This window comes from Suricata suricatta, chromosome 10 (assembly GCF_006229205.1).
Source record: "Suricata suricatta isolate VVHF042 chromosome 10, meerkat_22Aug2017_6uvM2_HiC, whole genome shotgun sequence".
NCBI lineage: Eukaryota > Metazoa > Chordata > Mammalia > Carnivora > Herpestidae > Suricata > Suricata suricatta.
In genome coordinates this window covers 56,605,614-56,629,656 of record NC_043709.1, presented here as the reverse complement: position 1 = coordinate 56,629,656, position 24,043 = coordinate 56,605,614, and the positions used below count along the sequence as shown (strand labels likewise).

At 39.0% G+C, this 24,043-nt stretch overlaps 1 protein-coding gene across 3 annotated transcripts in view; it reads left to right on the top strand.

The window, feature by feature from the left end:
* Positions 1-11,978: 11,978 nt before the first annotated feature.
* The window catches only part of RBMS2 (RNA binding motif single stranded interacting protein 2), a 65,919-nt gene continuing 53,854 nt past the window's right edge, over positions 11,979-24,043 (top strand). The window contains exons 1-3 of one of the 3 annotated variants that reach the window (XM_029955187.1): positions 11,979-12,090; positions 12,190-12,265; positions 13,116-13,202. In XM_029955187.1, the coding sequence (XP_029811047.1) occupies positions 13,137-13,202 (66 nt within the window). In that variant the 5' untranslated portion in view covers positions 11,979-12,090; positions 12,190-12,265; positions 13,116-13,136. Of the gene's footprint in view, positions 12,091-12,189; positions 12,266-13,065; positions 13,203-24,043 lie in introns of those variants that run through there. The other 2 variants (XM_029955190.1, XM_029955189.1) reach the window with 2 other exon arrangements.

Below are 24,043 nucleotides of genomic sequence, written 5' to 3'. Positions count from 1 at the left end.
CTGTGATATGACCTGAGCCGAAGTCTGTCCCCTAACTGACTGAGCTACCCAGGCACTCCTATGCCTATTCTTTAGAAACTACATTTATGATAGCATTATTTTTTAAATTTATTAAAAAAATTTTTTTTTAATGTTTTATTTATTTTTGGGAGAGAAAGAGCGTGAGCAGGGGAGGGTCAGAGAGAGAGGGAGACACAGAATCTGAAGATAGGCACCGGGACCTGAGCTAGGTGTTAGCACAGAGCCTGATGCGGGACTTGAACCCATGAACTGTGAGATCGTGACCTGAGCCGAAGCCAAATGCTCAACCAACTGAGCCACCCAGGCACCCCATATGATAGCATTAAAAAACTGAAAATACATGTGAATAAATTTAAGATGTACAAGAATATTGTAGAGAATTTTTTTAAGTTTATTTAAATTTATTTTAAAAATTTTTAATTTTTTTTAATTTATTTTTGAGAGACAGAGAGACAGTGCGAGCAGGGGAGGGTCAGAGAGAGAGAGAGGGGGGGGGGGAGGGAGATACAGAATCCAATGCAGGCTCCAGGCTCTGAGCTAGCTGTCAGCACAGAGCCTGATGTGGGGCTTGAATCCACAAACTGTGAGATCATGACCTGAGCCAAAGCCGAAGCCAGATGCTTAACCGACTGAGCCACCCAGGTGCCCCTCATTGTGGTTTTAATTTGCATATTCCTAATACCTACTCAGTCTCAGCACCTTTTTACATGCTTATTAGTCATTTGGATGTGAAGTGTCTCTTCAAGCATTTTGCCCATTTTTTAATTAAGTTTTTGTCTTATTATTGAGTTATAGGAACTCTTTATATGTTTTAGATACAGGTCTTTTATCAAGGTATATCATTTGTAATGTTTCCTTATGGCCAGTGACCTGTTTTTTCATTTTCTTAATGGTATCTTATGAAAGTCAAAAGTTTAAAATTTTAAGGAAATCCAGTTTATCATGTTTTTCTTTTTTTTTAATTAAAAAAATTTTAACTTATTTTTGAGAGAGAGAGAGAGACAGTGTGAGCAGGGGAGAGTCAGAGAGAGGGAGATACAGAATCTGAAGCAGGCCCTAGGCTCTGAGCTGTCAACACAGAGCCTGATGCGGGGCTCGAACCCACAAACCATGAGATCATGACCTGAGCCAAAGCCGGATGCTTCACCGACTGAGCCACCCAGTTACCCCCATGTTTTTCTTTTACGGCTCATGCTTTTGGTATTGTGTCAAAGAGCTCTGCTAGCCCATAGTCATGAAGATTTTCTCCTATGTTTTCTTGTAGAAGACTATGATTATAGTTTTTACATTTAATTCTGTGATCCATTTTGAGTTAACTTTCATGTATGGTATGAGGTAAGGGTCTAAGTTCTTGTTATTTGGTATTTTTTGCATGCGGATTATCCCAATACTTTTTGTGGAAAACTTCTTCCCTCATTGAATTGTTTTGATTCCTTCGTTGAAAATTAATTGACCATAAATATAAGAGGTTCTTTCTGGTCTCAATTCTATTTTATTGACCTACATTCCTGTTTTTACAGCAGTACCACATTCTCTTGTTTGCTTTAGCTTTTAGTAAGCTTTTAAATTGATTAGTGTAAATCTTTCAGCTTTTTTCTTTTTTCCAACATTTTTCTTTTTCAAAATTATTTTGGTTCTCCTAGGTCCTTTGCATTTCCATCAGCTTGTCAACTTCTACAGAGAAACATGCTAAGATTTTGATAGAAATTGCAAACTGGGGCCCCTGGGTGGCTCAGTTGGTTAATCATCCGACTTCCACTTAGGTCATGATCTCACGGTTTGTGGGTTCAAGCCCCACGTCGGGCTCTGTGCTGCAGCTCAAAGCCTGGAGCCTCCTTCTGATTCTGTGTCTTTCCCACTCTCTGCCCCTTCCCCTGTTTGCACTCTGCCTCTCTCTCAAAAGTAAAAATAAACATTAAAAAATTTTAATTAAAAAAAAGAAATTGCAAACTATATATATATGTACATATATATATAAATTTGGGGGAAAATTACTATTTTAACAATTACTTCTTTAATATCCTCTCAGTGATATTTTATAATTTTCAGTGTATAAATCTTACATTTGCTTTGTTAAATTTATTTTTAGATATTTAATTTCTTTTGATGCTATTATGAATGGAATTATTTTCTTAATTTCATTTCAATCCTGTTTTGTTGCTAGTGTATAGATACACTGTTGATTTTTGTATACTGATCTTGTAGCCTATGACCTTGTTGGCTTAATTTATTCTAATAGTTTTATTGTGAGTTGCTTAGGATTTTCTACATAGGCAGTTATGTTGTTTATGAATAAAGATGATTTTATTTCTTCCTTTCCAGTCTGGATGTCTTTAAGCTATTTGATTTTGTTGTTTGTTTGCTTTTTCTTGGCACATTGTCTAGAAGTTCTAGCATTATGTTGAATAGAAATTATGAGAGCGGACACACTTCCCTTGTTCTTAATCTTGGGGGGAATACATTCAGTCTTTTAGCAGTAAGCGTTATGTTAGCTGTAGGGTTTTTGTAACTCTTCCTTATCTATTAATTGGGGTAATTCCTTCTATTATTGAGATGTTTTATCATGAATAGATAGATTTTGTTAATTGCTTGTTCTGCATCTACTGAGATGATCCATGGATTTTCTCTTTTATTAATATGCCATATCACGTTACTTGATTTTTGGATGTTTAACCAGTCTTGAATTTCTGAAATAAATAGCAGTTGGTCATAAATAGCAGTTGGTTTTAAATATGTTTCTAGGGGCGCCTGGGTGACTCAGTCGGTTAAGCCTCTGACTTCAGTTCAGGTCAGATCTCACGTTCCTGGTTTGAGTCCCGCGTCAGGCTCTGTGCTGACAGCTAGCTCAGAGCCTGGAGGCTGCTTCCGGTTCTGTGTCGCCTTCTCTCTCTGCCCCTCCCCCTCTCATGCTCTGTCTGTCTCTGTATCAAAAATAAATAAAATATTAAAAAAAATATGTTTCTGAGTTCAGTTTACTAATATTTTGTTAGGGCTTTTTATATCTGTATTTATAAAGGATATTTAATATTTGTGTATAGTTTTTTCTTAAAACTTTTTTATTTTTATTTAAAAAATTTTTAATTTTTTTTTTTTGAGAGAGCGCAAGCAGGAGAGGGTCCGAGAGAGAGGGAGATACAGAATCCAAAGCAGGCTTCAGGCTCTGAGCTAGCTGTCAGCACAGAGCCTGACATGGGGCTCGAACCCACAAACTGAGAGATCATGACCTGAGCTGAAGCCAGACACTTAACTGACTGAGCCACCTAGGCACCCCTTAAAACATTAAAAAAATATTTATTTATTTTTGAGAGTGTGCGAGCAGGGGAGAGGCAGAGAGAGAGGGACACACAGAATCCAAAACAGGGTCCACGCTCCTTGCTGTCAGCACAGAGGTCAATGTGGGGCTTGAACCCAGGAACCATGAGATTATGACCTGAGCTGAAGTCAGATACTTAACCAGCTGAGTCCCAGGCACCCCAAATTTAGCATGTTTAAAAAAACTTGGGGCGCCTGGGTGGTTCAGTTGGTTAAGCCTCCGACTTCGGCTCAGGTCAGATCTCAGGTTTGTGGATTCGAGCCCCGCATCAGGCTCTGTGCTGACAGCTAGCTCAGAGCCTGGAGCCTGCTTCTGGTTCTGTGTCTCCTTCTCTCTCTGCCCGTCCCCCTCTTATGCTCTGTCTCTCTCTGTATCAAAAATAAATAAAACATTTAAAAAATTTAAAAAATAAATTAGTTTAAAAAAACTTAAAAAAAACTTTTATTCAAAAAAAGTAAAAAAAAATCTTTATTCAACTTTTATGGGCCCAGCACGCTTCTGCTGCGCAACTCTGCTAACTACTTTATTCAACTTTTAACCATCACCAGTGGTCACTAATAAACATTGATTTAAAAGAATTTTTTTAAGCTTTGTTATTATTATTTTTTTAAGTTTTATTTATTTTTGAGAGAGAGAGACAGAGACGGCATAAGCAGGGGAGAGTCAGAGAGAGAGGGAGACACAGAATCTAAAGACAGGCTCCAGGCTCTGAACTAGCTGTCAGCCCAGAGCTGACGCGGGGCTTGAACCCACAAACCGTGAGATCATGACCTGAGCCTAAGTCGGATGCTTAACTGACTGAGCCACCCAGGCACCCCTAAAAAAACATTTTTTTAATATTTTAAAATTTACTCATTTAAAAAGTATACTTTAGGGGCACCTGGATGGCTCAGTTGGTTAAACAGCTGACTTTGGCTCAGGTCATGGTCTCAGAGCTCGTGGATTCGAGTCCCACGTTGGGCTCTATGCTGACAGCTTGGAGTTTGGAGCCTGCTTTGGATTCTGTATCTCCCTCTCTTTCTGTGTCCCTCCCCTGCTCATGCTCTCTGTCTCTCTCTCAAAAAATAAATAAACATTAAAGTATACTTTAATGATCTCTAGTACATTTATAAAGTTATGCAACCATCACAACAATCTAATTTTTTTTTAGGTTTATTTCGTTCGAGAGAGAGAGCAAGTGGAAGAAGGCAGAGAGAGAATCCCTGTCAGCCCAGAACCCAATTCGGGGCTGGCTCCCATGAACCCTGAGATCATGACTTGAGCTGAAATCTAGAGGTGGATGCTCCACCTGCTGAGCCATCCAGATGCTCCACATCAAATTTTTTAAAGTAATTTCTTTGCCAGATGGGCTCGAACTGATGACTCTGAGAGTTGAATGCATGCTCTATTGACTGAGGTAGCCAGGTGCCCCTAATTTTAGCATATTTTTGTATTCAACATATTTTAGTAAGATGATGATAGTGACTCTACATTAACATATAAAGAAAGAAATTTGCCATTCGCCATCTAAAATTAGTGAGTTGACTCTGATTATCACAGTGCATATTATTTACTTAGATTTGTAGTAAGGAGTAAGATGGATTTGTTAAGACAACTACCATGTTAAAATATTTGAAGGAAATGGGGCGTCTGGGTGGCTCAGTCGGTTAAGTGTCCGGCTTCCGGCTTCGGCTCAGGTCATGATCTCACGGTTTGTGGGTTCAAGCCCCATGTCGGGCTCTGTGCTGCCTGCTAGCTCAGAGCCTGGAGCCTACTTCAGATTCTGTATCTCCCTCTCTCTCTGACCCTCCCCTGTTCATGCTGTCTCTCTCTGTCTCTCAAAAATAAATAGAAAACATAAAAAAAATTTAAAAATATTTGAAGGAAAAAAGGTGGATTGTGATAGTCAACATAGTGTGGTGTAAATATCACGTATAGGTAAAAAAAATATATATATATATCTTGTACTTGTAAAATGCTTTATAATTGACAGAAGTACTTTCACAATCATTATCTGATTTGATTGTCATACTAATCCCTGAGAGATACTGTGCCCATTTTGTAGAAGGGAAAACTGATGTTTTAAAAGATTAAGATTTTCGGAGTGCCTCGCTGACTCAGAACATGTGACCTTTGATCTTGGAGTGTAAGTTTGAGCCCCATATTGGGTATAGAGATTACTTAAAAATCTTAAAAATTTTTGAGATTTTCCAGTTTAACACAGAAAGTGGTAGAGCTGGCTTTAAATTTCAAACTTCTGGTCTAAGTGTACAAATTCTATGCTTTCTTTGTATTTGCGAAAGGTTGCATGACCTGTATCACCCAGGAGGCGGCAGTGTTCTCTTAATATTCATTGGGAATTCATCTTCCCATTGGAGGTAACTTAAAAGGAAGTAAAAATTGTGTTCTTACAGCTAATTTTTTCTTTCCTTTTTTTTTTAAGTTTGTTTATTTGACAGAGAGAGAGAATACATGAGTCGGGGAGGGCCAGAGAGAGGGGAAGAGAGAGAGAATCCCAAGCAGACTCTACACTGTCATCATGGGGCCCTATGCAGGGATTGAACCCACAAACTGTGAGATCATACCTGAGAGGAAGTCAGACACTTAACCAACTGAGCCACGTAGGTGCCCCTCTTTCAGCTAATTTTTGAGCATAAATTGTATTTGGAAGTTAAAAAAGTAAAGTTGGCCCCTCTTCTGAGGAGTTCACAATCTGGATGCAAGAAATGGGAAGGTCAAGCAGAATTAAAAGCCTCCGGAGGGCCACCTGGGTGGCTCAGTCAGTTGAGCATAGGATTCTTAATTTCAGCTAAGGTCATGATCCCAGGGTCGTGGGTTTGAGCAAGCCCTGTGTCTGTGCTCCCACAGGCATGTGCGCACCCTTTCTTTCTTAAAAAAAAAAAAGGCCTACTGAAATTTTGTACATAATGCTATAGGAATACAAACTTATGATGGATCTTTTGATGAGGTGTCTTTTTTTTCTTTTTTTTAGCTTTTGAGAGACAGAGAGACAAAGAAGAAAGGAGGGGGAGGGGCAGAGAGAGAGGCAGAGACACACAATCCCAAGCAGGCTCGAGGCTGTGAGCTGTCAGCACAGAGCCCAGCATGGGAGTTCAAACTCACAAACCATGATATCATGACCTGAGCCAAAGTGGGATGCTTAACTGACTGAGCCACTCAGGTGCCCTAATTTTTTTAATGTTTATTTTTGAGAAAAAGACACACACACACACACACACACACACACACAGAGAGAGAGAGAGAGAGAGAGAGAAAACACGAGCAAGGCATAGAGAGAGGAAGACATAGAATACCAAGCAGGCTCCAGGCTCTGAGCTGTTAGCACAGAGCCCGATGCAGGGCTCAGACCCATGAACCTGTGAGATCATGGCCTGAGTTGAAGTGGGACACTTAACCGACTGAGCCACCCAGGCACCCTTGTTTTTAACTTTTTGAGGAACCTCCATATATTCTTCACAGTGGCTACACCAGTTTGCATTTCCAACAGTGCATGAGGGTTCCTGTTTCTCCACATCCTCATCAACACTTGTTGTTTCTTGAGTTTTTTATTTTAGCTGTTCCGACAGATGTAAGGTGATATCTCAGTGTGATTTTGATTTACATTTTCCTGATGATGGGTGATGTGTAGCATCTTTCCATGTGTCTGTCTACAGTTGTAGTTTTATATAAATGTTGTTTCCATGATAAGTTTATTCCTAGAAATATTGTTCAGTGCAATTTAAGAATAGGCCAAAATATCGTTCATCACTGCTTCTTGAGTAGCAGCTTTATCAGAGCTGGTTTGAGGAGAATAGTTGAATTTTCATCTCTGAAAGTCTAACAGTATTTTATACTTCTGACCTCAAAATATATATTAGAATTTTTGTTTTTATTTTTATTTTATTTATTTATTTTTAATGTTTTTAATTTATTTTTGAGAGACAGACAGAGACAGCAGGATCAGGGGAGGGTCAAAGAGAGAGGGAGATACAGAATTGGAAGCAGGCTCCAGGCTCTGAGCTGTCAGCACAGAGCCTCACGCGGGGCCCAAATTCACAAACTGTGAGATCATGACCTGAGCTGAAGCCCGATGCTTAACCGACTGAGCCACCCAGGGGTCCCCATTTTTTTTTTAATTAAAACTTATTTTAAAGTAGGCTCCATACCCACGTGGGGCATGAACTCTCAATGCTGAGATCAAGTGTTATGCTCCACAGACTGAGCAAGCCAGGGATCCCTATCAGAATTTTTAATTTTATAGGCAAATCAGATTGGTATGGAAAGGAGTTTGAATTAAGAGGCAGAAAGTCTGGATTCTGATGTCAGTTATATCATTATTTGATTGTCATGATCTTTGTAAGCGAGTTTACTTCTTTAGGTTTCTTACCTGAAAACAAGAGAGGACAAAGGAAAGGAACTATCCAGTTAATTGGTATTCTGACTCTTTATCCACAGTCTCACACTTTTCAGAAGGTTAGATTTAATGCATGAAACTGCCAGTATTCAGCTATTTGAAGACATTCATGTTTGACCTCGAGTCATAACCATTTGTTTAACCTAGTTAAATTCAGTTGTGGTCCCTATTGCAATCATCTGACTTATTTATTTTAGGAATAGCTGAGGCCATGTAAAATTAAGGTGTCAGGTGTGAAGAAAATATATATTTAAAGACTATAATATTACTATATAATCTGTATAGTCCATTCTGGGTGTGTATACAATCCAGTCTAGTCTGTTCTTTGTACATTATGCTAATTTTCTGGCCTAGTGATTCAAGGTGATTTGATTCCTGTACTTCTTTAGTGTTTGGCAAGGGAAAAGTCTACTTGAAAATTTTGGTAGGATATTCCTGACAGTAAGTTTTGGCCACAAGTATCTATTGCTTTAGGAAAGGAGAACATACTGTAGGTGCTGATATCCAGAATGTGAGTTAGATAATTCTTCAGAGTTGACTTTTCCCCTGTTTTCCAGTGAATTTGAGTCAAGGAGTTAAGAAGCCAGCCTTTGCCAATTTCTAATTTTAAGCCAATTTTGTCATTCTATCCTATATCAGAAGCAGGTGGGGCTAAACTTTTCTTTGTTGTTTGATGCAAATCCTTAAGTTTTCTTGCTTAAGGAAGCTGATGTGTTAAACAAAGTTGTTTTTTTTTTCCATTTCTTCCTAAGGCATTATCTCATCTTTTTACCATGAAATATTCAACCTTTTGGTATATTTCCACTACCTATTCTTTGGGCACAAAAATTAAAGGGAGGAAAGATAACCCTAATCTTAATAGCTGGGTGGAGGTAGGGTGAGGGGAGCATCCTTGGCCCTAATATACTTTTTTCAGGTTTCTGAACCAAATTTAGAGTTTCACTAGCAAACTGCCCCGTCTCGCTGCATTCATATGCATGTGCTACTTCAGCCTGACTCCATTTGGATGTCTGTCTAGGGCTGGCACATCTGCAGGTAATACATTCTTTTGAGTTCTCCACCTTGATGTGGAAGAGCTGATAGTTGCATGCAAACATCTTTCAACATTCAAATCAGAGTTAATCTAGCCCCAGCCCCTTTACTTGAGACACTTAATTAAAAGTGTTGGTGTTCTGGAGAAATAAAAAACCAGCCTATCTTGAGTCAGAGTTGCAAATGTCTCTTTCCAAGAAATTTCCAGTAACTCCTGTATTTTACTTTTTCCCCTCAAAACAACTCTGGAGTGCTAGGCCCATGAGAACCAAGAACTTGAGAGGCATTGACCAGATCTGGAAAAGTGTAGGCAGTATAATAGGCAAAACCATTGGGGGTAGGCATCAAAATAGAATGGAAGAAATAGGATTCTTTCTCCTCTCATATGCCTCCTGAATCTAACCATAGAACTGTTATATTCTCTATCACTGTCACAAAATTCCATAACCTCCTTTAAAAATATACTTATCAGAGGGGCACCTGGGTGGCTCAGTCGGTTAAGTGTCTGACTTCTGCTCGGGTCATGATCTCATGGTCCATGGGTCAAGCCCTTCGTTGGGCTCTGTGCTGACAGCCTGGAGCCTGCTTTGGATTCTGTGTCTCCCTCTCTCTCTACCCCTCCCCTGTTTGCCCTATGTCTCTCTCTCAAAAGTAAATAAAAACAAACAAAAATGTACTTAGCCAGAATAAAGGATTTTTGCAGTCTTATTTACAGTCTTACTAGTGTTCTTTGACATAATTAGCCTTTAGCATCAGTTCATAAACCTAGGTCATTTTACTTCTCTGGCCTTGAACTTATACTACAAAAATCTAAAGTCTATGTTTTTAATTTTTTAATGTTTATTTATTAAGAGACAAAGAGAGACACCATGATCATGGCCAACGCAGTGCTTGAACTCATAAACTGTGAGATCATGACCTGAGCCAAAGTCAGATGTCAACTGACCGAGCCACCCAGACACCCTACAGTCTATTTTTTTAAATATTTTCTTAAAAAGTTTATTTATTTATTTATTTTGAGAGAGAACGTGCACATGCAATCAGGGGACAGACAGGGAGAGAGAGAGAATCCCAAGCAGGCTCTGTGCTACCAGAGCAGAGCTAGATGCAGGGCTCAAACCAATGAACTGTGAGATCATGACCTGAACCTGAAATCCTAGTTTTGGTCACTTGACCAGATAAGACACCCAGGTGCCCTTTAGATGTGGAGTTTGTTCTGCCAGTCTTCAAGTCAAATTCTGGGGCATTTAGGATGATAATGATAGTTACCTAGTTGTATTCATGAGACAAGCCTATGGGCCTCCTACTCTTCCTCCAGCTCCCAACGTCCTCCTGTTACTGCTCCTTTTAGAGGAGAGAAATGGTATTAAATCTCAGGATGCATGAAAATTCTTTTTTTTCCTTTCCTTTTTTTTTTTTTTCTAGATTTGTTTCTATTTCTTGGAGTAGTAGGACTCTAGAGAATTGGGGGCTGGGGCATCTTTAATGAGCTTTGTTTCTGTATTATCTTGTTTCCTTTTTTTCTAGAGATAAGAAATGTTTCACCAGTTTCCAGGAGATCAGAGTTTATTTTGAGAGAGAGCAAGCATTAATGGGGGAAGGGCAGAGAGAAGGAGAGAGAGAATCCCAAGCAAGCTGCACACTACCAGCACGGAGCCTGATGCAGGGCTCGATCCCATGACTGTGAGATCATGACCTGAGCTGAAATCAGGAGTCGGACACTAACCAACATTGCCACCCAGGTGCTCAAGAAAAAAATTTCTGAATGATCAGACTGTTTAAATGAAATTGAATGGATGATTCCTGAGATTTCTTATCTTGTATTTCCAGTTATAAAGTTTAGCCTGCCTAATCCTAGTATAATCTTTTGAATGTAATTAAGATATTGGTTTTTGGAAATATTCGCTTCAATAATCAAATCTGGGTTATACAATATCCAGAGGGATACATGCTGGGAGATAATAGAGTAATTAATTATAATGGAGCTAATATCTACTGAGTGTTTACCTAGTGCCAAGGACCTTCCTAAGGGGCTTATTATGTATTGCCTTATTTCATTTCATGACAATTTTAGGAAGTAGATACTATTTACCCTATTTTACAGATGAGAAAAAAATTCAGACATGTGAGGTTGTTTTCAGTGTCATTCATTCCATAAATGACAGGACTGAACTAGAACTTAGATTTGATTCTAAAGGCTATTGAAATAGGTATTATCTCCATTTTGCAAATGAGTGAATTAGAGATGTTAAGTACCCTGGCATAAAGTCACATAAGTAGTAACTAACAAAGGTGTCAGCATTTGAACTCATGTCTACCTCTCTCTAGAACTCATGGTTTTAACTATTTTAAATTTTAAAATACCACTGAGCATTAAAGAATGCAGTAGGAAAACAAAACACATTGAGAATCTTATAATTTTTTTAATGTTTATTTATTTTGAGAGAGTGCATGCACATGTGTGGGCGCTGGGGAGGGGCAGAGAGAGTGGGAGAGAGCATCCCAAGCAGACAGCAGGCTTTCAACAGGGAGCTGGATGTGGGACTTGTTGTGGGGTTTGAACCCACAAACCCTGAGATAATGACCTAAACTGAAATCAAGAGTCGAACACTTAACTAAGCAACCCAGGAGCCCCGAGAATGTTAGAATGTTAGAAATTAAATTAGGTCGGTATTATAAATCAGGCTTTAGAGATTAAAGTTTTTGTGCCAAATTGTCAGGTTAAGGGAGAAGAAATTAACTAAGCGCTTAAGTGGCATGGATAACTTGGCATATAATGAATGAACATCTGTGAGGGCAGAAGAGGGACTTAAAAAAATATATGGTAGCTCTGAGAGATACCTTTAGTAATTTATTTATTGCATTTAGCTGCTGTTCTTCCAATCTCAGTTGCAGTTCCCACATTGAGGCTGTTCCCACCCATCCTGTGTCCCTTGAGCTGAGCCGGCACTTCCTGTCCTATTGGAAATGAAAGTTAGAGATTGGGGGTGGTATGTGGTATGTGTGTATTTTTTTTGTAGAATGTTAGTACTGTTGGTCCCATTATCATAGGAAAAAAGTGACAGGAAAACTGGAATAGAGACTACTGGGACTTCATTTAAGAAAGGGTTTGGGCTTAATGTTTGTTGTGGCAAAGCAGACAGGGTTAATTTAAGAGAACATTTGTGATAGCACAAGGTGACCTGAAGAAGGGATTTGAAGGCTTTGATTCTATATCTCTGTTCCATTTGGATTGATAGGAATTACTGGTTGTCAATTCTTGAATTTTTGTTTTCCTACAAATCTCTTATTAAGGCTACTTCCACAGGACATTACTTTGGAACTATTAGAGGTGAGTGTTGTCTCCCTTGTGTTAGGTTCTTCTTCCTGGAGAACTTTGTATTTTTTTCTCTGTAAAACATACGTTTTTTACAGTTATTTTTTCCTACAGCTCTACAGCTCAGAGACAACTTGAAGCAAACATCCCAACTCTGTGAACTTCAGTTTGGGTATAAATTCCAGGTTTGGTGAGTAACTCTTAACTGTTTCAGCTTCATGGACCTTGAAGACTAAAAAATCCTGGGATAAAGAATCAAACAGGATAGCTTATTGTTGTTGAAGAAACTGCTAGGTAGGCAATTTTAACTCAGTAAAACTTGGGGGAAAGCAAAGAAATCAATAGGCACCAAGTTTCATGGCATAGTTCAGTTTGATATTCCTTCTGGGGGGAGTCTAAAAAGGGGTGAGAGGCATCAGCCCATCAGCATGACTCAAGAGGAATAGAACTACTCAAGGATCTGAAACTAGTTATTTTCCGTCCTCTGTCTCTGCTCTTCGGTGAGCTCTTCTGTTCTTTCTTGGTGCATTACAACCACTGTAAGTATAAAGTATGGGAGAGGTCCTGAGCTCATCTCAGGCATTCTTTCTCAGTAGAGTTGTCTTCAGGTGTTCTCTGAGGCAGTGTATCCCAGTGGGCTCTTTAAAATCAAACTTGAAAGCTTTTTCTAAATCTTACAGCTTAGGGGAGAAAAATCCTCACTGTTTTTTCAGGAGAAACAGAACTTGTTCATATGGGAGAAGGGAAGGAGTTGAAAGGGGTAGGCCTAAGAATTTTGCTTTAACTACTAAGACTGTGGAAAGAAATATAATAAATAACATCTTGGGCATTAGGACCCAGTGGAAGTGCCTCATTCAGACTCTTGGTTAACTTCTCTCAGTGACGTAAACAAGCAGCCCCAGCTCATTCTCTACCGCCCCCCCATCCCTCTCCCTCTTGCTCCTTTTCTCCCCCTTTCTCCTCCCCCTCCCTTTTCCCTCTCATTTTCTCTTTCCCCTTCTCTTCCCCCTCCTTTTCCCTCTCCCTCTTCTCTCTCTCAGCTCCCTTACATTAAAGAGAAAATGCTGCTATCAGTGACTTCCAGGCCTGGGATTTCGACTTTTGGCTATAACAAGAACAATAAGAAGGTAGGGAAAAGTGCTTTTTTGAAATCCAGCTACTTCCTTTCCTGGGGATCCGGGAGTGCCCTTGGCTTTAACATTCTTCTTAAGAGGGGAATGGAATTCCTGTCTCCACTCAGTGCCTCTCCCTTTTCCACCACTACTTTCGGCATCTTTTCTCACCTGGTTTTGAAATTCCAGCAGTTTACAGTCACTGTGTGAGGCCTGAGAAGGCAGGGGAATTACAAACAAATCAAGGTTGCAAGTTTCTGTCTTTGTGAAATGAAGTTAATTTGACTTCCTGATGATATACTCAGTCTCCACTGGGATAATAATGTCATCTCAAACCCTGGTCTCCTGCTCACTCCCTCCGAGGTTATTTTTATCTTTTTGAATAACTGTTTTTCCTCCTCCGTCCCAACCTTCCTTTCCACTCACTCAACCAGGATTATCAGGTAAGGGAAATATAATCACAACATCTTCATCAAGAACTGGTTGTATTCTTCTAGACTAGGTAGAGACTCTGTCCCATCTAGCCATAGGGAAGGAGTGTTAAGAGAAGACATTCCTTGGGATTAAGGCAGAAAGCTCTGTGATTCTTTGGGTTCTGCTGCTGAGCTGCTGCTTGGACCTCTGCTGATAGCCAGGCTCATTAGGGATCCTTGGAGTTTCTGTGATTAACCCAGAGTTTCCAGAGAATTGTGCTGTGCTTGGGCACATGGGCAGTCTAATGAGAGGTGGACAGTCATGTCCACATTCACCAGGGAGTATCCTTGGCAGTTTCTTGGCATTTCAGGGCGCACAGTGCTGATCAGGAGGAACTTCATGCTGTAGGAGAAAGACTCTGAACCCTCTCTCTTGGCATTGTAGCTGTGCTTTGAACCAAAAAGATGACATAGATGTCATGTTTTGCTCATCTGATCAGTGTTAGAGGGTGCAGGAAAGATTCCTGCTGCTTTCTCATATACCTAAAGATGCTACTGTAGGTAACTTAAAGTGTCTGATAAAGGCAGTTAGTAAATGTTTAGACCCAAAACATTTAGAATTAGTTTATAATGGCATTCATTCTGGTTTATATCCTTAAGAAAGATGGGTCCATATGTTTATTATCAATAATAGGCATACACATATTAGTATATGATTCTTTTAAAGTTTTGGGCTGCTTGGGTGGCTTAATCGGTTAAGATCTGACTCTGGGTCTCCTCTCAGGTCATGATCTCATGGTTCATGAGTTCGAGCCCCGCATAGGGCTCTGCACTGACAGCGAGGAGCCTGCTTGGGATTCTCTCTCTCCCTCTCTTTCTGCCTGTCCCGTGCCTGTGCTCTCTCGCTCTCTCAAAATAAATAAATAAACTTTAAAAAAGAAAGAAAAAGAAAGTTTTATTTTTTTAAGTAATCTCTACACCCAACATGGTACTTGAACCCATGACCCCAAGATCAAGAGTTGCATGCTTTTCCAACTGAGCCAGCCAGGTGCCCCATGAATATATGATTTTGATAGAAGGATGTTACATCTGTTTTTATTCCTTTCAAATTTATATATATGATATGAAACTTTCCTTCTTAATTTTTTTTTCTCCAAGTCTCTCAGGTTACCCAGACCCACTAAAATAAAGTAAAATGAATTCCAGAAGTTAGTTTTATTTTCCTCTTAGGGGTTTCATGTATTTGCTACCTAAATGAGCTCTCTTCACTCCCTTTGCGCCTTGTAGTATAGGAAACATTTAACTAGTTTCTAAATCCAGGGTGGCATGAGGGACAAAGAGGCATACTTATGGACTTGGATTCAGATATATCTCTTCTGATAACTTGGAAGCCTTGACAAGAAATTCAGGATACACGGTTAGATACATACTTATTAATGTATTTGTCAAGAATTCTTTTGGTCTATGGGATACCTGGTTGACTCAGTTGAGCATCTGACTCTTGATTTTGACTCAGGTCATGATTCCAGGGTTGTGGGATTGAGCCCCATGTCAGGCTCTGCACCGAACTTGTTGCCTACTTGGGATTCTCTCTCTCCTCCTCCACCCCCCTTCCATCCTTCTCACACATGAGCATGCACTCTCTCTCTCTCTCTCTCTCTCTCTCTCTCTCTCATTTTCTCAAATTAAAAAAACCCCAAAGAATTCTTTGGGTTTTAAAAAAAATTTTTTTTAATGTTTTATTTATTTTTGATACAGAGAGAGACAGCATAGAGGGGGAGGGGCAGAGAGAGAAGGAGACACAGAACCGGAAGCAGGCTCCAGGCTCTGAGCTAGCTGTCAGCACAGAGCCCAGTGCGGGGCTCGAACCCACGAACGTGAGATCTGACCTGAGCTGAAGTCGGAGGCTTAACTGACTAAGCCACCCGGGCGCCACCAATTCTTTGATTTTTTATATCTGTTTATGATGACCTCACTTTGTGGCAATGTATAGGACTCCTTGTGTGAATATGTCAGTTGGTAAATATTGGGTATATTTAAAACATTACTACGTTGCTCTTTGTCTTTGTGTTGACATGTGTTCATTTCTCTTTTAGGAAGAATGTTTGGATGGATTTGTTCATGTAATTTGTAAATTTTTATACCTATAACTTCTGTTTTTTAGTAATAAATTTAAGCCCATTTTAAAAAAGCATAAAGAGATATATAAAATAAAAACTATTTTACATACCGGAAGTTCCTTACCCAAATCCTACCCTTCAAGGAAAACAACTGGTAGCAATTTGGTGTGTGTATCCTGCCAGACTTTTTTATAACAATATAAAGTTTTAATTTTGGCATTGGCTTATTTGCCATTTCTGTTTAAGAGCTCAGTTTCTCAAGTAGATCAAGTCTGTATAATAAAGTCTTTGGGCTTGTCCAAAATATTTTGAAAAACTGAAATAAAGAACAATCAAAATTTAAACTTTTGGAAAATACAAACTATAAATATCTGCTTTTATTGTCCATCATTATGTTATACAAAAATCTAGATATAATAGACTTGTAGAGATCTGCTTTCTTTAGAAGCATTTTTACATCATAATTTACTATAGTCATCAATTCTAGTTTGTAGAGTAAAAATAATTGCCAGTGAGCTCAGAAAAGCTATTTTTACCCAGTGTTGTGACTTGCTTGAAAGTGTATCAATTTTATTTACTTGACTTTAACAAGTAGGATTGTTTTATTTTGAAACCTATTCATGTACTTCACTTGTCAGGGATTTTGTTACCTGAGGAGTCTATGGCAGTAGTTTTCTTATTCTATTTTGACTGTGGTAAATATAGGAATACAGTCAAGGAATGTATAATTCCTAATAAAGGCAGATTCTTTCTCAAGATGTAGTGTTGAACAGTCATTCTTTTCTCTGGAATTAAAATAGTCACAGAAAGGGGGAATGTGGATTTCAAAGACTGATTCTACAAAACAGTGTAGTACATGTTTTAAAAACAGCTGTTTTAAGGGCCTGCACTTACTCTTTGGTTCATTTAAAACAACTTTTTTTTAAAGTAAAAAGATCAGAGTTCTAGGATCTCAACTGTTTTCTCCAGTGTTGGAAAGAGTAGCCTCAGTAGAGAGATTTGAGTATAGGTAAAATTGAAAGAGGCAATGTTTGGAACTGAAGGAATCTCAGACTTGTATAGGGCCTAACCACGCCTTCCCTGACATCATCTTCCTGGCATGTGTTATTATAATTTAACTCCTCAGAGCATCAACAACTATTTCCTGTGGAAAAAAAGAAAAGAGATTGTGTTTAACTTGGGACAACTTGCCTTCCCCAGCCTATTTTGCATAAATTTCTATTTCCTCTTGATCTTGTTGAAGATCAGTAAGGGGAGTTGGAAGCAATGATGAGAGCAGAACTGACTGCTGGGCATTGTCAGATCTTCACTCTTTGAAAAGCATGAGTGAACTGAAATTTTTAAGTGTTTACTCAGGAGAGAAGCAGTGCTATAATTGTTTACATTTATAACAGGGAAAGATAACTTTTGTGTGTTTACTACATATTCAGCTAGTTTCCATCAAATCAAATTTAGTAGAACTGAGGACTAAGAATGTTTAGATCTAACATCTCTTGTCTGGGAGTGGCTATACTGTTATTGATAATAAAGTTGACTCAATTAAAGTTTAGTGGTAATGTTTCTCCCTTGATTCCTCCTTTACATTTTGAGCACTACTATACTAATTTATGCACTCAGTACTGATGGTCTTTTCTACTGTAATTATCCCACATGATCTCCTTGCCTCCTGTTTCTCCACCCCCTACCCATGGCCCCCAAATAACTTTATACTTGCTGCCAATATAGTCTTCCAACATACCAGCGGTCTAGTGCTGAGCATTTCTTGTATAAAAACCATTAATGGCTATATATTACCTGCTATACAAAATCCAAATTCCTAGCCCAACATTCACTATTTATCCAGCCTTTTCTTATCTTTTCCACCTTCCTCCCTTGATTTCACTACCTTCACTCTGCCTCACCCAGTTGTTGTTTTACCTGCAATTCTCTGGATATACCCTTTAATTTACATTTTTAATTCCATAAGAAAATATGTGGAAAGACAGAAAAATACAAGAAACAGGATTACATAAAATACAGATGACAATAAGAGGTCGGAAGGAATTAAAATACAGATGTGCAAACCATAGAGTTTTATCCTGAAAGATGAGGACTGAAGATTAGCCATTGATTTTGTCACTGTAGAGATGGTTGGTAATTTTGACAAGCAATTTCAGAGTGGGGAGCAAAAGAAAGGTTGGAGTGGGTTGATGATTGTAAGAAGGTAATGTAGTATAGATTGTGTGTATAGATTAATCGTTTAAGAACTTTGAGTAAGATGGAGAGCAGAACCCAATTTAAAAATGGGCAAAAGATATGAACAGGCATTTATTCAAAGATCTACGAATAGCCATGAAAAAGGTGCTCAGCATCATTAGCTATCAAGAAATGCAAATCAAAACCACAGTGAGATACCACTTCATGTCCACTAGGATGGCTGTAATCAAAAAGACTGGTAATACCTGCAAGGTTAAATTGGTGGAGTGAGAAAGTCACAAAACCAGGAAAAGAGATCAGAGCACCCTTTATTAAAGAGCTCTCAGGGTGCCTGGGTGGCTCAGTTGGTTAAGCGTCCAGCTTCGGCTCAGGTCATGATCTCGCAGTTTGTGGGCTCGAGCCTCCCCCCTCCCCCGCAGGCTCTGTGCTGTCAGCTAGTTCAGAGCCTGGAACCTGTCTTCACATTCTGTGTCTCCCTCTCTCTCTCTGCCCCTCCCCTGCTCTTGCTGTCTCTCTCCGTCTCTCAAAAATAAACAAAAGACATTTTTAAAAAATTAAAAAAAAAATAAAAAGAGCTCTTGGAGGAGGTTCCGTGGCTGGGAGGGAATGAGCTGGGAGGTGATGAGCTGGGAGCACTCTTGGGTGAGGTGCCCATTCCCCAAAGGGCCAGGGAAAGCGCACTGGGGGCCAAAGAGTGGAGGCCTTAAATAGGGCTGTAGTTCCAGGGGTGTGTCCAGGGTCAGAAGACCTCCTTATAAGGTGAAGAGATGAGGCTAGAGCAGATGACGTATTTTCTGAGACGCTGGCAGCGGCAGAAAGTTCCAAAATGGTGGTCCGCCGGCCATCTTGGCATTGTTCCCCAGGAAAGTCCTGGGATGGTGGTCCTTCGGCCATCTTGGTGTTCCTTTTCCCAAGCCCGCCAAACCTGTCAATAACATGGAGTATTAGACTCTTCATACACTGCATGTGGGAATGTAAAATGGTGCAACTTCTTTGGAAAAGAATCCTAGGTATATACCCAAGCGAAATTAAAATATGTACACACAAAAACTCTACACCAGTGTTTATAGCAACATTATTCATAATAGCCGAAAGGTGGAAGCAAACCAGATATCTACCAACTGGTGAACAGATAAATAAAATGTTGTATGTATCAATACAGCGGAGTTTTTTGGAATTTTATTCCTCAATAAGAAGGAATAGGGTACTGCTACATTCTACAAAATGGATGAACCTTGTTAAATACTATGCTAGGTCAAAGATGCTACTCATGAAAGCCCACATATTTTATGCTTCCATTTGTATGAAATGTCTAGATAGGCAAATCTATGGATACAGAAGGCAGGTTAGTGGTTGCCTAGGTCTGGGGGAGAGGGCAATGGTCAGGGGTAAATGGGGAGTGACTAATATTGGGTACTGGGTTTCTTTTTGGGGTAATGAAAATATTCTAACATTGATTGTGGTAATGGTTGCCAAAGTGATCTAAATACCATAGAATTTATATTTTAAGTGGGTAATTACATGGTATATAAATTATATGTCAATAAAGTTGTTATTTCAAAAAGATAAGGAACAGAGAAATGAGATAAAGGCAGAAAGAAGATGGGGATGATATTGAGAGAATTTTCTTAAAGATAGGAGATATGGGAGCCAAAATGTAAAAAGGCTCTTGGCAAGGTACTTGATTCTTATTTTCTAAATATACATGTGCCTATTTGTGTTCCTTCTTCACTGTGATCCTTTTATTTTTTGTGCCTCATCTATTTGAGCCTCGGATCCTTTGTTGTTGTTGTCCTTTACTTTTGGCATGGCCTTTCTGTTCATTTGTTCACTCCACCCACATTCATTATCCAGTGTGCTAGCCCCTAGGGCTACAGTGTGATTGAGGCTGTTCCGTAGCTCAAAGTTAAAACTGTCTTTTAAAACCCTATCTATCCTTTTAAGTTCAGCTGAAAAGTTACCTCTTCTATAAAGCTTCTTCTACTCCCTCTACCTCCCACCCCCAAAGAGGTCTCTTTTTTATTTTGAGTCTCTATAATGTTTTGTATTTCACATATGGTAATTTATATAATTTTGTGTTGTTTTGGAATCACTTAGGTGATTGTCTTATTTTCATTGCTGGATGTAAACTCTGTAAAGGTAGATACAGTATTATTCAGTTTATTATCCCCCCAAACACCTGAAAACAGCTTCTTTTTTTCTAATTAAAAAAACTTTTTTAATGTTTATTTTTGATAGGACACAAGGGGGGAGGAGAGGAGAGAGAGAGGGAGACACAGAATCAGAAGCAGGTTCCAGGCTGTGAGCTGTCAGCACAGAGCCCGATATGGGGCGTGAACCCACAAACTGTGAGATCATGATATGAGCCAAAGTTGATGCTTAACCAACTGAGCCACCCAGGTGCTCCCTGATAACAGCTTCTTAAACCCATTGAAAAGAAATTATCATAATAAATGTAATTAAGCTAATGTTAGGCATTAAAATAAGGTTAAACTAAGAAAGGCAACATTGTATTCTATATAAATTGTGTAAATATGGAGTTAGAGCTGAATTTAATTGTGGGTTTTGTCAGTTTATTAACTGTGTGCTAATTCCAAGTTTCTTAGGCTCTCTAAGACTTTGAGTTCTTCTCTAAAGTACTGATATACTTGGATTATTTTGGGAATTATACTGATATTTGTTGGATTATTTTGAGAATTGGTAATATTAAAAATTTTTTTTAAATATTTTAATTTATTTTGTTGGGGAGAGAGAGAAAGAGGGAGACACAGAATCCGAAGCAGGCTCCAGGTTCTGAGCTGTCAGCATAGAGCTCAACGCAGGGCTCTAATTCACAAACCATGAGATCATGACTTGCGCTGAAGACAGATGCTTAACTGACTAAGCCACCTGGGAGCCCCGAGAATCGGTAATATTTATAATCACACGTTAGGATGTAAATGGGCAATTTTTCTTCTCCTTTTTTTTCTTTTCTTTCTTTCTTTTTTTTGTTTTTTTTAAGTAAACTCTATACCCAACATGGAACTTGAACTTGTGACCCTAAGATGAAGAGTCAGGTGTTCTTCCACTCACTGAGCCAGCCAGGCACCCCAACTATTACTTCTTTTATCAAAAAAGCCTTTTTTAATGCACTAATTATTATTTTATGTATTTATTTTGAGAGATTGAGCACCCGTGCATACAAGCAGAGGAGGGGTAGAGAGGGAGGGAAAGAGAGAATCTCAAGCAGGGGCTCGATGTCACAGTTTGTAAGATCTGAAATCAGGACCTGAGCTGAAATTAGGAGTTGGATTTTTAACTGACTGAGTCACCCAGGCACCCCTATTAATTTTTTTTTTTTAATGAAAAAAAATTTTTTTGAGAGAGAAAGAATGTGAGCAAGGGAAGGGAAGAGAGGGAGGGAGGGAGGGAGGGAGGGAGAGAGAGAGAGAGAGAGAGAGAGAGAGAGAGAGAGAGAGAGAGAGAAAAAAAGAGAAAGAGAAAGAGAAAATATCCCAAGCAGGCTCTGTAGGATCAGTGCAGAGTCCAATGCAGGGCTCCATCCCAAAAACTGAGATTGTGACCTGAGTTGAAATGAAGAGTGAGTCGCTTATGGACTGAGTCACCCAGGTGCTCCTTTTTTGTTTTTTTTTTAAGTTTATTTATTTTTTGAGAGAGAGAGAAAGAAAGAAAAGGAGTGAGGGAGGGGCAGAGAGAGAATCCCAAGTGGGTTCTGCACTGATAGATGCTGGGCTGAATCTTGCAAACTGTGAGATCATGACCTGAGCCAAAACCAAGAGATGTTCGCTTAACTGACTGACCCACCCAGGTGCCCCTCCTATTTTTTTTAAAATTAAGGTTATTTATTTATTTTTAGTTTTTTACTGAGTGTAAACCCAGTATGGGTTTGTTTTGGTTTTGGTTTGGTTGGTTTTTTTTTTTTTTTTTTTTTTGGTCAACCTCTCATTAGCTATATGGTTTGCAAAATTTCTCTTTTTTTTTAATTAAAAAAATTTTTAAAGTTTATTCATTTTTGAGAGACAGCATGAGTAGGGGGAGGACCAGAAAAGAGAAGGAGACAAAGAATCTGAAGCAGGGTCTAGGCACTGAGCTGTCAGCACAGAGCTCTATGCAGGGCTCGAATTCACAGGCTGTGAGGTCATGACCTGAGCCAAAGTCAGACGCTTAACCCACTGAGCCACCCAGGCGCCCCATAAAAATTTTCTTTCATTCTGTAGGTTTGATTTTGTTGATTGTTTCTTTTGCTGTGCAGAAACCTTTTAGTTTGATATAGCCCCAGTGTTGATTTTTTGCTTTTGTTCCTTGCACTTTTTGTGTCATATCCAAAAAATCATCATGACTAGATCAATGTCAGGGGGCTTTTTCACTGTTTTCTTCTAGGAGTTTTATGGTTTGGGGACTTACATTTAAGTCTTTACTCCATTTCAAGTTAATTTTTGTGAGTGGTTGTTAAGATAGGGGTACAATTTCATTCTTTTGTTTGACTGAAATACACAGATTGGGATATGCAGTTTTACCATTACCATTTATTGATGGGACTGTCCTTTCCTCATTGAGTGTTCTTGGTTCCTTTATCAAATTTGTGTTGCCATTATATATGTGGGTTTATTTCTAAGTTCTTGATCTGTTTCCATTGGTCTGTGTCTGCTGTTTAAAGTTTTTAATTAAAATCTTATTTTATTTTTAAAGTTAGCTCTATGCCCAACATGGGGCTTGAATTTATAACCTTGAGATCAAGAGTTGTATACTCTACTGACTGAGCCAACCAGGTACTCCTTTAAAAATTTAATTAAAAAAATTTTTTTAAATTTACATCCAAGTTAGTTAGCATACAGTGCAATAATGATTTCAGGAATAGAATCAGGCGGGTAAGTATCTGACTTCAGCTCAGGTCATGATCTCACGGTCCGTGAGTTCGAGCCCCCTGTTGGGTTTTGTGCTGACAGCTCAGAACCTGGAACCTGCTTCGGATTCTGTGTGTGTGTGTGTTTCTCTCTCTCTACCCTTCCCCCGCTTGTGTGCTTGTTCTCTCTCTTAAAAATAAACATTAAAAAAAAAAAAGCGTAGAATCCAGTTATTCATCCCCTACGTATAACACCCAGTGCACATCCCAACAAGTGTCTTCCTTAATGCCCCTTGTCTATTTAGACCATCCCTTCCACACAGAACCCCTCCAGCAACCCTCAGTTTGTTCTCTGTATTTAAGAGTCTCTTAAAAAAAAGTCTCTTAAGTTTTGTCCCCCTCCCTGTTTCTATATTATTTTTGCTTCCCTTCCCTTATAGTCCTCTATTTTTTTATCTTAAATTCCACATATGAGTGAAGTCATATGATATTTGTCTTTCTCTAATTTCATTTAGCATAATACACTCTAGTTCCATCCATGTTGTTGCAAATGGCAAGATTGACTTTTTTTTTTTATTGCTGAGTAATACTCTTTGTATATATAAACCACATCTTTATCATTCATCTGTCGATGGACATTTGGGCTATTTCCATACTTTGGCTAGTCTTGATAGCACTGCTGTAAACATCGGGGTGCATGTGCACCTTCGAGACAGCACACCAGTATCCTTTGGATAAATACCTAGAAGTGCAATTCCTGGGTTGTAGGGTAATTCTATTTTTAGTTTTTTGAGGAGTCTCTATACTGATTTCCAGAATGGCTGCACCAGTTTGCATTCCCACCAGTAGGGCAAAAGGGTTCCCCTATCTCCACATCCTCATCAACATCTGTCATTGCTTGAGTTGTTAATTTTAGCCATTCTGACAGATGTGAGGTGGTATCTCAATGTGGTTTTGATTTGTATTTCCCTGATGATAAGTGATGTTGAGCATTTTTTCATGTGTCTGTCAGCCATCTGGATGTCTTCTTTGGAATGATGTCTATTCATGTCTTTTGCCCATTTCTTCAGTGAATATTTTGTTTTTGGGTATTGAATTTGATAAGTTCTTTATAGATTTTGGATACTAACCCTTTATCTGATATGTCATTTGCAAATATCTTCTCCCATTCTGTCGGTTGCCTTTTAGTTTTGCTAATTGTTTCCTTTGCTGTGCAGAAGCATTTTATTTTAATGAGGTCCCAATAGTTCATTTTTGCTTTTGTTTCTCTTGCTTCCAGAAACA